General features: G+C 43.4%; 1 protein-coding gene across 1 annotated transcript in view; it reads left to right on the top strand.

Moving 5' to 3' along the window:
* LOC119009027 (calcium/calmodulin-dependent 3',5'-cyclic nucleotide phosphodiesterase 1A-like) overlaps window positions 1-15,012 on the top strand; it is a gene marked incomplete at its 5' end in the record, with an annotated part of 100,730 nt that overhangs the window by 9,265 nt on the left and 76,453 nt on the right. Inside the window, one exon of the mRNA XM_037079917.1 lies at window positions 1,785-1,898. Within this exon, the coding sequence (XP_036935812.1) occupies window positions 1,785-1,898 (114 nt within the window). The remainder of the gene's footprint in view (window positions 1-1,784; window positions 1,899-15,012) is intronic.

The raw sequence follows: 15,012 nt of genomic DNA, 5'->3' as shown, positions 1-15,012 counted from the left end.
ACAGTAAAGAATTGGCTGCAAGGTTGCCATTATTTTACTGTTAATTTTACAATTTTCCTACTGTAATCTCCTTTTACAGTACACTATATTCCAGTACATTGCTGGTTTTTTAAATTTTTATATATCATTCGCAATTGGCAGCAAGAGTGTCACTTTTTTCCCCACAGTTTGCCTATTGTAATTGTACAGCCTATTCCTGTTTTAAGAATACATATAAATACTTAAAATTTAGTTAACATCAAAACAAAAACAGTGCTCCTCCTGTTCCTCCTAGCACAGAGGAGCAGATACTGGTCCTGCTGCTGGGTTCATGCCATTATATGGCCCTGTCCAGCTCTCCTTGTGTAATGGCCAGTCTCTTGGTATCCCCTCCATGCTTGAAACTGTGCTAGGAGACACAGCACACCTTCTTGTAAATGCACTTTTAGATGCCCCACTCTAGAAAAGCACATTCACCTGTGCCTCCTAAATGGTCAGATACATATCCCTGAAGTTTAACTGAATTGTTGTTATAGTGTGACGATTAAATGTTCCCTTAACTCTCTGGGGTAATGGGTATAACTGTCCTTTTGTGAATACAGTTCATTTTACCTTTACACTTCACCTTAAAACTATTTTCTTTCCTATTTTGATGTCTGTCTTAACAGATGGGACCTAAAATCACATAGGAAAAAGTTTTTTTTACTGTCAAAACCACAAACATGTTTAACAAATCATTTTTATAACCTAGAAGGCAAATATAAATAATGAAAAATAAATGCTAAATGTCACAAATCTCTCAAATTTCAGAACTCAATAACGGTATTGCTGTCTCTCTTTCGCCACCGTAACTCCCACAACATTCCCCTTCTCCTCAGTAACCAATTGCTATTTCTTGCCATATCAGTTTTTGATTGGCTGATGTAATGCATTTTTCCATCAATAGGAAAGGGTGTGTCCATGTTTTTTTTGCAAGCACTTTGCTCAGAATAGCCTGTTTTTACCATTTCTTCCCGCACCAAACACACACAAACATTTTTTCAGGAAAAAGCATGGTGTAAATTATTTATCTCTGGTCTGGTTTTCCTTGGCCTATGAACACCTATATAGTATAATGTCCGCACTTTCAACACAAGGTGAAACGGAGACTCAGCAAAGCTGCTCCTTGCTGCTACATCATTTTAAATCAGTCATTTGATTCAAATGCAGGTTATCTGTCGACTTCAGACGGTTAATGTTGTTGAGCAGTGTAAATTATCAGTCAAGAAAAAAAAAGTAGAAATAACAAAAATGTAGCAATGCTCTATTACTGCTACTTAGAAACAATTATTGCAAGTCATCTGAAAGAAGTGACTGACAAAGTCATAATAATTTGAAATTATAGAAATAAAGCACATGAGACAGATGACAAAATGTATATCTGTGGGGTCTGTAGGTACCCCAGTTGGTAAGATTAAGGATAAAGGTCAAACAAAAGTTGACAACTATGGTTCCTGGCTCAAAATGAGTGTACATCTTTCACACAGCCACTACAGTTTCTTACAATGTCTAAATCTATTGCTGTGAGCACAAAAAATATAGAATTTAAAGTCAAGTACTTGAAACATTTTGAACATGAGGAATTAATTATGGATGAACAATCAAAGTTTAAATCCATTGTGTCAGTGCAAGGGACAGCTGTAATGGTGTAACAAGCTGTGTGTTTCCTTTTTTCACTTACTTCCAATTTTACACCCTAAACAAAACCTCTGGCATTGTTAAGATGAATTGGTCATGTTGATCTTGATGTGGTTGGTTTATTGCAGGTTGCGATGCCTTATAAAGCAGCTGGAGAAGGGGGAGGCATCTGTGGTGGACCTGAAGAAAAATCTGGAGTATGCTGCCTCAGTCCTTGAATCTCTGTACACAGAGGAAACCAGGCAAGGAGCTTTCAATTCAGTTCTGCCTTTATGGAATTAACACACCTAGACATATTGTGTTATCATGGTTGCCTTAAAGTGGTATGGCAGCTATAGTCCTACACTTACATGGGTGCTTATGAGTACTTTTCCACAATTTTGTGACTGTGCATCCACAGAAATAAAGAGTATAGTGCTCCACTCACTCTCTCTCGTATCGAGAGGGCCTTCACACCAAACTCTGTGATCAAAAAGTGTGAACAAGGGTAGTGCTGATGAACTTTAACCAATATTTTACAAGGTGCAAAAGTAATCAGAATCAGAATCAGAATCAGAATCAGAATCAGAAAAAGCTTTATTGCCAAGTACGATGTTACACATACGAGGAATTTGTTGTGGTGATATTGGTGCATGCATCAAATAACTATTAAGTGAAAATATAACAAATTAACAATATAAACTATTTAAAGAATAGAAAATATAACAAATTAACAATATAAACTATTTTAAAAATTAGAAAATATAACTATACAATATAAATATATATACACAATCTGTTTTTTGGGTAAAAGGATAAAAGGAGCAGACCGGCTGGCAGTGAACAATTACAAGAATGATGTGCAAATGAAAATGTGCAAATGAACAGGATGTTCAAGGTGAGCGTTAATGTAACGCATAAAGTTATGGTACTGTCAGTGTGACAGTAGAGTCAGTGGTAGAGGTGGAGTGTGAGGAGTGTCAGGGGGGATTCAGGCCTTGTTGATAAGGCTGACAGCAGACGGGAAGAAACTGTTCTTGTGGCGTGAGGTTTTGGTCCTGATGGACCGCAGCCTCCTGCCAGAGGGGAGTGTCTCAAAGAGTTTGTGACCGGGATGGGAGGGATCAGCAACAATCTTTCCTGCACGCCTCAGGGTCCTGGAGGTGTACAGGTCCTGAAGAGACGGGAGGTTGCAGCCAATCACCTTCTCTGCTGACCGAATGACACGCTGCAGCCTGCCCTTGTCCTTGGCGGTGGCAGCAGCGTACCAGATGGTGATGGAGGAGGTGAGGATGGACTCAATGATGGCTGTGTAGAAGTGCACCATCATTGTCTTCGGCAGACTGAATTTCTGCAGCTGCCGCAGGAAGTACATCCTCTGCTGTGCTTTCTTGATGAGGGAGCTAATGTTCAGCTCCCACTTGAGGTCCTGGGAGATGATTGTTCCCAGGAAGCGGAAAGACTCCGCGGTGTCAATAGTGGAGTCACAGAGGGTGATGGGGGCAGGTGAGGCTGAGTTCTTCCTGTAGTCCACAACCATCTCCACTGTCTTTAGAGCATTGAGCTCTAGGCTGTTCTGGTTACACCAGGTCACCAGGTGGTCAACCTCCCACCTGTAGGCGGACTCGTCACCATCAGAGATGAGTCCGATGAGGGTGGTGTCGTCCGCAAACTTCAGGAGCTTGACGGACTGGTGACTGGAGGTGCAGCTGTTGGTGTACAGGGAGAAGAGCAGAGGAGAAAGAACACAGCCCTGGGGGGATCCGGTACTGATAGTCTGTGCATCGGAGATGTGTTTTCCCAGCTTTACACACTGTTTCCTGTCAGACAGGAAGTCAGTAATCCACCTGCAGGTGGAGTCAGGCACGTTCAGCTGGGAGAGCTTCTCCTGTAGCAGAGCTGGGATGATGGTGTTGAAAGCAGAGCTGAAATCCACAAACAGGATCCTGGCGTAGGTTCCTGTAGAGTCCAGGTGCTGGAGGATATAGTGGAGGGCCAGGTTGACAGCATCGTCTACAGACCTGTTGGCTCTGTAGGCAAACTGCAGGGGGTCCAGGAGAGGGTCGGTGATGTCCTTGAGGTGAGAGAGCACAAGGCGCTCAAAGGACTTCATGACCACAGAGGTCAGGGCGACGGGTCTGAAGTCGTTAAGTCCGGTGGTCCTTGGCTTCTTGGGGACAGGGATGATGGTTGAGGTCTTGAAGCAGGCTGGCACGTGACAGGTCTCCAGTGAGGTGTTAAAAATGTCTGTGAAGACTGGGGACAGCTGGTCAGCACAGTGCTTCAGGGAGGATGGGGAGACCGAATCCGGTCCAGCAGCTTTCCGGGGGTTCTGACTCTTGAAGAGTTTGTTGACGTCCCTCTCATGGATGGAAAGAGTCGTCATCAGTCATTATACAACACATGGTTGCATAATGAAATTGAAATTCTTAATCGCCTTCATGCTTCATATAGTGTATTTATACATTTATTTCAATGGAAATATCCTTAACACACAGTGCATCTTATGAATCTGAACTGAAATGTATGCAGACCAGCTAAAACTATTAGAATAAAAATAAGCACACTACATATAGTAACTGTCCTCTTGCGTATGTGACAATGATTAGTTAGAACTGAGAAGGCCTTTTGGATGATACAGAACTTAGATTTACATTTAGGTTGTTGTAAGTTTGGGAGTTTATTTTAGTTCTAGGAAATAATCCATCCATCCATTTTCGTCCGCTTATCCGGGGCCGGGTCACTGGGACAGCTGCCTGAGCAGGGACACCCAGACTTCCCTCTCCCCGGACACTTCCTCCAGCTCTTCAGGGGGAAATCCCGAGGCGTTCCCAGGCCAGCTGGGCTACATAGTCACTTCAGCGTGTCCTGGTTCTTCCTCGGGGTCTCCTCCCGGCGGGACATGCCAGGAGCACTTCCCGAGGGAGGCGTCCTGGTGTTCGTTATGGACAAACTGTGACTAACACAGAAGTCCAGTAACAAAACACCACTCTGGTTCAGATCGGGGAGGCCGTTCCTCCCAGTCATACCCCTCCAGGTAACACTGTCGCTGCCCACGTGAGCATTGAAGTCCCCCAGTAGAACGATGGAGTCCCAGGTTGGAGCACTCTCCAGTACCCCTCCCAGGGACTCCAAGAAGGCCATGTACTCTGCACTGCTGTTCGGCCCATAAGCCGAGACAACCCTATCCCTGACCCGAAGGCGCAGGGCAATGACCCTCTCGTTCACTGGGGTAAACTCCAACACATGGCGGCTGAGCTGAGGAGCTATAAGTAACCCTAACCCTAACCCTCACCGCGGGCAACTCCAGAATAGAAGAGAGTCCAGCCTCTCTCAAGGAGTTCAGTGCCAGAGCCCAGACTGTGCGTGGAGGTGAGCCCGACTATCTCGAGCCGGTACCGCTCAACCTCCCGAACCAACTCAGGCTCTTCCCCCCAGCGAGGTGACATTCCATGACCCCATGGCTAGAGTCACCATCCGGGGATTGGGTCGACGGGGCCCACGACCGCCATCCAAATCACACAGCACCAGCCCCTTCTGAATCCTCCTGCGAGTGGTGAGCTCACTGGAGGGCGGGCCCACGTCGCTCCTTCGGGCTACAAGCTGCAACCCCAGGCCTGGCTCCAGGATGGGGTCTAATATTTACAGGCATAGCGGAACAAACTCTCAGAAGGGAGAAACTCCGTATCCCTACGCAGTTGTGCTAATGTGGAGGGATACGGAGAGTTAAGTTTCGTTTTTATCGAAAGTAAATGTCTTGTCCAGCAGCTGGGCCTCGCACTGTATTTTGCCGGTCGCAGATCAGCTGTTGCCCAGTTGTGCTAATGCACAGGGATACGGAGGTTCTGCAGTTGAGAAAATGTAGTGCCAAAAGAAAGGCCGGTCTGACGCCGATGTAATGCGGTGTGAATTTTCCCTTTACAACGTACACTTGAACTGTTATAGATTTTTTTAGGTGAGCCTTGGTTTAGGTGGTTTATTTTGCTTTTTCTCTGGACCCAGTTCACTGCAGTACAAAGCTGAGCGTCTGGGCTGGAGTGGTTCTCTACTTCTCTAAACTGAGGCTGTGCTGATGGGTGATTACGGTAGGGAACAGACTGACTATAAATAAGTACTTTATATGACTCCACTTCAAAAAACCCGAACTATCCTTTTAACAGCTGGTCTTGGCATGTGGTCTGCACATCACATCTGTCCATAAGTAGGGATCTCTTCATTGCACTCACTGAGATTTAACCTGAGAATGACTTCAGGGCAGCCAGGTTTTGAGAACGGTCAAAATAACCGTCTTGGCCGTTCTAGTGTTGGTTGTCAGAGCTGCTGGTAATAACAAAGATTCTCTATATACATTTATACTTTCTGAACCGTCTCTGGTAATAACATTAACGTTAACTAGTTCGATATAGGTTAACATTAAGTTACATACTTTTTCACGGCAAGCATCCGGATATATCAATCGACAGACATCGACTGACAGCTTACATCGTAACGTTATCTTTTTGCTGTAGTACATAGATCAGGATAACATTGTTTCTAAACTAGTGGATATTGTAAAGTTTGTTAAAGTTTCTTGCCTCAAATGTTGTGGTGTCCTAAAATGCCTTCTTCACGTCGTCTTCGCTTCTGCTTCACAATGCCGTAAGGTAACACTATATATTCCAGTGCGTGCGTGCCTGCATGTGTGCGTGTGTGAGTGAGTGTGTGCGCACCATGTACAGCGGGGTGGGGGCAGAGTGGGGCAGAGCCAACAGACAGGGAGTGAGAGATCTTTGCCAAAGATGCAGCGCGAAACACACGTTACAGATCTTTTATGTTATTATGAGAAGTGTAAGATTTTTTTTCGGTTCACTCTGAGACTGTGGCGGGACAAATTAGACCATGGCGGCCGCCAGAGTCTGAGTAATTAATGGGAAACACTGGTCAGAGAAACGGCGGTTGAACTCAGTGTGGAGGTGTGTCAGAGTAGTGGAGTATCTGTCAGTGTGGCGGGGTGGCACATTCAGTGTAGCCAGTGTTGGGAAATGTGTGAAACACTTGTTGCTCATATGTCGAGAAAACAGGATCAGCTTGGCTTTGAATGCTGTCACATGTGAATACAGCTCATGCACAAATGCATGCCTGTAACTTCATGTTTAGGTCGTTTAGATGGCTCAGTACATCCACCCCAAATGCAAAGTCACAAATCCAATCCAAGTCTTGCAACTCTGTAAACTCGTCTGCTTTACCTACATTTCCCAGAAACGTCATGATCTCTCCTCTCAACTCCCACACACGATGAAGCACCTTTCCCAGGCTCAGCCAGCGAACATTGGAGTGGTACAGCATGTCCCTGTGCTCTACTCCACTTTCCTCCAGCAGCTGAATAAACTGGTGCTGGTTGAGCCCTCGGACCCGGATTAAATTGACGAGTTTTACCACCGTTTTGGTGACATGATCCAGTTGCAGCACAGATTTACACAGGGATTCTTGGTGAATGATGTAGTGTAGGAAAATCAAATCTGAGTTGGGATTGTCATCTTTCATCCGGTCCTGTATCCTCCGCAACAGCCTGATGTTTTTACCGGTGAGGTTCGGAGATTCATGAGTGGTCACGTTCAGTAATTTAGTCCATGGCAGGTTGAATTTCTCCAAACATCCTGACACGCATTTGTAGAGGTCACACCCCCGCGTTGTCCCTCTCATCGATTCCATGGCAAGAAATTCTTCCACAATTTCAAACTCATCATTGATACCTTTTATGAAAATAAGTAGCTGGGCGGTGTCTTTGATATATGTCAAATCAGAGGACAATTTCAGGGCCCTTTGTTCTCTCTCCTGTGACGATAGGTTGGTGGCATAGTTGGCATGCTTCGTCGAAAAATGTCTCTTAATATTATATTCTTTGAAAACAGTAATTGCATTTTGGCATATCAGGCATACAGCCTTTGAACCCACATGAGTAACAAAATATTTAGAAGTCCACTCTGTGTTAAAAACACAACATTCCGAATCAACTTGTCTCTTTTTCTCAGCACTCATCCTGATGATCTTCAAACTGTCTGTGAAAGAGTCAAGGAAGCGCATTTTCACCCACAGAGCCCTCTGTTGCAATCAGATGGTATAGCAGCTTAAACTCATATGCCTCTATGATGCGGGATTTTTTTTTCTTTTCTCCTCTGTGGACGCCGCGGGCTGGACGGAGACATGAGTAAACTCAGAGTAAAATGCCCATGTGTGGTTTAGGACCATTTTATGAGACTGATTTGGTGAATATGCTATCTTCTCCCTTCTTTCAAGGGTGGGTAATTAATAATCATTAATTATTATTGATAAGCCAAACCTAACCCAAAGCTCCCTATTAATGGTGCATGATGCACTACATATTGTCACCTGTGTGAGGCATTGTACTGTCTGCAATCATTCAAAAATGTGCAATATTAATTTCAGCATAATTTCAACAGTGCTAAAATTTGAAATTCACATCTTGAACCCCTCAGCCAATAGTCTTTACATTCAACCCCACCAGTCTATGACAGGAGTGTGCATAGATTTGTACTTGCATACAATTGCAGCGTGGTGAGAATTGATTTATCAATCAAATTTATATCCCTTTTGATTAACCAAAATCTTTGAGATTATTAAAAACCACTTTGAGCCATTTGCTATTGCTACTATCTATTCAAGTTGAAAGACCTCTCTAGAAACAGAAAGAATTCCAGTTCAGCATTCAAATATCCTGTATTGGTTGCATTTATTGATCCCAAGCTGGGAAATTACAATGTAGCAGCAGCATTACACACAGAGACAATACCAACACAATGAAATAAAAGGAACAACCTCATATTAAAATAGCAATAAAATATACAAATATATATGAAAAAAATATAAATATGCAGAGTAATTGTACTGCAAGATAAAATATAAGGTGTGGTGAACAGAGTGTATAAAACCTAAGTACGGAGAGACTATGTGTTATGACCAGAGTTTTAGCTGTTACTGTACAGTGTGATGCTATGTGGCAGGAAAGGTTTCCTGTATCTGTCCCTTTGACAGCAGAGCTGGGGCAGTCTGTGAGTGAATGTACTCCGCTGTCTGTCTACTGTGTGATGGAGAGGGTGCTGATCATTGTCCATGATGGATAACAGTTTATTCAGTGTTCTCCTCTCCACCATGGTCTCAATAGACTCCACAACCTGAGACCAAGTATAGAGCCAGCCTTCTTGAGTCTGTTAGTGTCACTGGCTCTGATGCTGCTGCCTCAACACACAGCAGCAAAGAAAATGTTGCTGGCAACAACAGACTGGTAAAAGATCTCCAACATCTTGCTGCACACATTGAAGGATCTCAGCTTCCTAAGGAAATAGAGTCTGCTCATCCCCTTCTTGTACACAGCTTCAGTATTAGATTACCAGTCCAGTCTGTTATCAGTCAGCACTCCGAGGTATCTATAGTCCTCAACCTCTTCCACCACTTCCCCCCTGATCTGTAGTGGCCCGTGAAGGCATATTCTTCCTCCTGAAGTTGATCACCATCTCTCTGGTCTTGTCGACATTCAGCCTCAGGTGATTCTGTTCGTACCACTCTACAAAGCCGTCTACCAGTGTCACCCTCCTCTCCCTCTCTTATACACCGGACAACAGGTGAGTCGTCAGTAGGGATGGATATCGTTAGGATTTTATCGATACCAATACTGATACCTATACTCCTTATCGATACCGATACTTATCAATACTCTTATCGTCAGCATGTAATTTGAGTTAAAAAATAAAGACTTTACAAGATGTCAAAAGATTCAACCTTCTTTGTAGTACCACAAGGTAATAATAAAGCTTCAACATAACAGAAACTATGCAATTACAGATACTCCTGAACACATAACCAGGACCAGGACCAGATATAAAAATCTGGTGGATGCCAGAGCACGATGCAGCAAGTCAGATGAATTTAGCACCGAACAAACAGGAAGTCAAGCACAGAAATAACCATGCACCATCTGGTTACTTTTCAAAATAAAACACTCTGTGTTGACACCAGCACACAAATCTCAAAAAAGAGACAAACACAAGTTCTTCTAATGTCATTAAGTTGGGAACACTTCCTGTTGTTGTTTTTAAAACACATACATATAACTGCAGTGGCGAGTGATGATGTGATTATCGCGGAAACTCCTTGGCCTTGACAGTAGCGGTCTGCCGTAACATTACTGCGGTATCAAAACCAACCGGTGGGGTTTAGCGGACGGCGGCGCAAAGCCGGATCGGAGCCATAACGCAGTGGATAGTATCCAGTGGAAATACGGGGTAAGCAACATCACCAAATACTTGGAGTGCGTGCATAGCATGAAGTTAAAGGAGTGCAGTGTGTTTAATTGTGGTAACAAAGCCAGTAAAGATAGCAGCCCGGCTAGCGCTAAAGACTGCAAGTACCGATAACAGTCCCGTTTGTCCAGAATCTTAACGGTACCCTGATACCGAACCAATTTGGAGACGGTTACCAAAAAGTACCGGTCCACGGTATACATCCCTAGTCATCAGAACACTTCTGCAGCTGACATGACTCAGAGTTGTGCTTAAAGTCAGTGGTGTATAAGGTGAAGCGGAGGGAGAAAGCACAGTTCTCTGTGGAGCTCCCTACTGACCACCACATCAGACAGGACACTGCCCAGATGGACAAACTGTGGCCTTCCTGTCAACTAGTCAGTAATCCATGAGATCATTGTGTCATCAACACCCATCACCCGCAGCTTCTCACCCAGTAGAAGAGATAGAATGGTGTTGAAAGCACTGGAGAAATCAAAGAATGTGATTCTCACACCATCCAGATGCATTTGGGCTTGCATTTGGGATGTCTTCAGTGGAGGAGGAAGAGGAGGTGGGGGAGAAGGAGGGGGGATGGAGAGATGGTGTACAGGAGAATGCTAGGGGGGCGGTCGAGCCATTTCGGACAGTAACCCTTATTACAAAGCATCTCCACATTATCTCCAGAGCAGTGGTTCGCCAATTCTCCGCTGATGGTGATTCACACAGAATGAAGCATCTCCGCCATACTGCCGTGTAATTCACACATTAAGCCGGCGCTGCGCACTATGGTGGACAATGTTAGTGGAATTCGTAAAGCATTTATGAAATCTATTAACAGCATCAAATGCAACGTTGCACACCTATGAACCACGCAGCAGCCATGTTAAAACTCTCAGATCAGTCTGATCCTGATCTGCAGAGATATTTGAGGCACACAGACAGAGATTCCTTGCTTTTATTGAGAGATGGTGTAAAAGGCGAGTGCTGAGCCGAGATCGACTGATCCCACAGCCACTCAGAGGAGAGGTGCTTTGGTCCCACAGCCTATCAGAGGAGAGGGTGAATTCAGCACATGCTAAACTAACAGCAGCAGAGACAGCTAGTGATGTTCGATACCACTGATTTCCTTTCCGATCCGATACCAAGTTAAATTCAAGCTGGTATCGGCGATATTGATCAGATATCAATACTTTGTGCAAATACACCTAATGTGTCGGTTAATCTAAAAAAAAGTAGTGTATTTCAAATCATAGCTTCATAAAGAATATAAGACACCAGAGTAATTTATTTATTTAATTATGGTAAAAAATAAAACTGCTGGGTTAAAACTAACCCATATTGGGTGAAATTACTAACCCAGCACTGGGTCAAAAGGGACCGAGTTATTTATTCCCAGCCCATTGGGTTGAGGATTTGACCCAAGATTTGACTCAATATTTTGACTCAACAAGGGGTAAAAACCACTCATGCTGATGAGTTAATGGGTTACCAGGTTATCAGTATAGCTGTGGTTGAAAACAATATAAATTTTTTAAGAATGTTACATTTAATTTCTTTAACTTCAGTAGATTGTAATTTGATAGAAATTACTATTAAATAATGAAACAACAAAATACTCTTCCAAACATTCTTTTATTAGTCATTAAATGCAATTTAACTGTCACTACACAAAACAATATTTTAGAAATATTAAGATAGTAAAGGCCTTATATATACACACACACACACACACACATCAAAAGACTTTACTTTAAGTTGAATCTTAGGCAGAATTCACAAAAACTTAGTAGCCATGTCTCTCAGCTGGCCTGGGAATGCCTCAGGATCCCCCTGGGAAGAGCTGGATGAAGTGGCTGGGGAGAGGGAGGTCTGGGCCCCCCTGCTTAGGCTGCTGCCTCCACTACCCAGCCCCACATAAGCGGTAGAGGATGGATGGATGGCATTAGTTAATTCAGTCAATAAAGAGTCACTATTTGATTTGTGTTGAAAATTATTACATACCTTCAAAAGTTGGGATCAACTCGGCCAGGTTCTACTCGTGAAACTTCTCCTGGACAAACTCATCCATCTTTCAAAAATGAAAACACACATTTTTAGTGCCACATATAAATAAGCATATGTAAAACATCTGGAACATCTAAAAGCTCTATGTACACAGTAAACATACCATAAGTAACAAATCATTGCCTTTATTATAATAATAACATGCAGTCTGAGGTACTGTGAGGAAAACTACCAAGAGGACTTTAAGTGGGAGGAAGAAGTGAGAAGTTACTGGAATGTGCGACAGTAAATAGTTAAAATCATACAGACCAGCGAGCCCACATATAAATATACTTTGCCCCATGATTCTTCATAGACAGACAATATTGTTGCACATGCTAGCGGAGTACATCATTGCTGGATAACTCCATGTTGATAACAACACACTCCTTGCTTGAGTGGGATGTCATGCAGCGCAGCCAAACCAGCACCACCACTAGCTGATAGGCACAGCACACAGCTACAGTTTCTCAACCATAGAACCTCCGTATCCCTACGCAGTTACGCTAGTGTGGAGGGATATGGAGAGTTAAGTTTTGTTTTTATCAAAAGTAAACCTCTCGTCCAGCAGCTGGGCCTCACACTGTATTTCGCCATTCGCAGATCAGCTGTAACAGAGTTTCTATGGTTGAGAAAAAGTAGTACCAAAAGAAAGGCTGGTCTGACGGCGATGTAAAGCAGTATGAATTTTCTCTTTACAACGTACACTTGAACTGTTGTAGAATTTTTTAGGTGAGCCTTGTTTAGGTGGTTTATTTAGCATTTTGCTGGACCCCGTTCACTGCAGTGCAAAGCTGAGCGTCTGGGATGGAGCGGCTCTCTAGTTCTCCAGACTGAGGCTGCGCTGATTGGTGATTACGATAGGGAACAGGTCGACTATAGATATGTACTTTATATGACCCCACTTTCAAAAAACCCAATCTAACCTTTTAACTTTTTTTTACCGTTTTCTACTTTCCTCATGCACGAGTCTGAAGCTGGAGAAGGAGTTGTTCTGTCCCAAATGGCGATCAGCCTAATCTCTTCAGCCCGCCCAGGTCCAATCTTCAACCCAATCTGCTGGATCAAAATAATTAACCCAACCTTGGGTAAAAGTAACCCAGTCTGCTCAAAATCCACATATACCCAGAGAGTGGGTTAGGAAAATAACCCAGCATATTTTAGTGTGGATTTTAAAATCACAGGGCAAAACAAATGATAGAGCCACTCTGCACTGAATGCTTCATCTTATTTAGATTCAACTACGTATGTCTCTCCAAATAGCCTACAGTAAGGGGATACAAATACTGCTGTTTTATAATACAGGGTGACTCAAATTGAAATTGCGAGTAAAATATTTAATTAAAAAAATAAATGACACAATAGTTGCAAAAGTTTGTCAGTGCCTGCATTTTAAAATATTCATTTAAAGGTGACATATTCAAGATTCAAGATTCAAGATTCAAGAAGACTTTATTTATCCCGAGGGAAATTGTCTTGCAACAGTAGTAAAACAAAGTGAGAAAGGAATACAAAAGTAATAAATAATGGTAAAGTCATAAATAAACTAGTTACTAAGTACACAGAATGCAATCCAACTGTGAGCAGCATAAAACTGAAAAAAAAAGAACACAATAAGATTGAATAAAGTGACAAGTGGTATAAAGTGAAAAAAAAAAAATAGTAAATTTAGCAGCAGCATGAAATAGCAGCAATTTACTAAGTCCAGTGCAGGAGATTTACAAGGTCCAGTGCACACTCAATAAGTGATGGAAGTGATAGGGAATGATATTGATTTGATTTGGCTCAGGTGACAGTGTCTCCACTGTCCCTCCCGCAACCAGAGGTGGATGCATTAAACAGTCTGATGGCCTGAGGGAGAAAAGACTTCCTCAGGCGCTCCTTGTTACATCGGGGTGGGATGAGTCTGCTGCTGAAGGTGCTGCTGTGTGAGTTTAGCACCTGATTGAGAGGGTGAATGTTGTTGTCCAGGATACTATGCAGTTTGCACAGCATCCTCCTTTCAGACACCACCATCAAAGAGTCCAGTTGGACCCCCAGGACGGAGCCAGCCTTCCTGATGATCCTACTGATCTTGTTGGCGTCTGCTGACCTCAGCCTGCTGCCCCAGCACACAACCCCAAAAAAGATGGCACTGGCTACCACCGACTGGTAGAACATCCTCAGCATGATGTTGCAGACATCGAAGGACCTGAGTCTCCTAACCCTAACCCTATTATGCTCATTTCTGCTTCCTGACATGGTTCCCTGATGTCTAAATGGAATGTTAGTAACATGCTTTGGTCGAAAAAGCTTAAGGATTGAGCACGGCAAGGTTCTTGAAACACCAGTTTCACAGCCCTGCTCCAGGTGGCCGGTTTCAGTGCCTCTCCCTTTAAGTGCTAATGAGCTCCTACGTGCACCACCGAAAGATGTATTTGGGTTACCATTGGGTGACCATGGCAACGGCTGAGTTACCGGAAGAAATGGCCGCCGGACAACAAACTGCGGTGCAACCATACATGTTCGAGCCGGAGTCCGACCCAGAACAACAAGAGGGTCCAGAAGAAGTTCAGCAGCCAAGAATGAACATGGATGTTTCTCAGTGGTTAGTAGTTTAAATTTTTTTTTTTTTACCTCAACATTACTTGTTACTTGTTACTGCACAGAAAAACTAAAGTTTTACAGATCACAACCCCCTTCTCTTGCCTCGAGTGTTTACATAGCAAAGCTTAGCCGTTACTGCAACTGCTTAGTTGCAGTCAAGAATGAACTGCTTAGTTGCAGTAACGCGGATGCAATTTAGCAATTGCCGTTACAAGAGGAAAGCGTAACCCTGTATTATTATTTAACTCAATGAGGCCAGGTAAGTCAATTGAGAACCTGCTCTTATTTGCAGGGACGACCTGAAATTAGCTAGCAATTTCCAACAACTGCAGTTTTCAATAAGCCACAGTTGCCTCCAGGGCCGTTGCTAGCCATTTGGGTGCCCTAAGCACAAATGTTTTGTAGTGCCTGGACATAGTAAACACAGAACAAATTAGTCAAGTATATACCCTTGTAAGTAATAATGTGC

Source organism: Acanthopagrus latus, chromosome 19 (genome assembly GCF_904848185.1).
Source record: "Acanthopagrus latus isolate v.2019 chromosome 19, fAcaLat1.1, whole genome shotgun sequence".
Classification (NCBI taxonomy): Eukaryota; Metazoa; Chordata; class Actinopteri; order Spariformes; family Sparidae; genus Acanthopagrus; species Acanthopagrus latus.
This window is presented reverse-complemented; position numbering and strand designations above follow the sequence as displayed.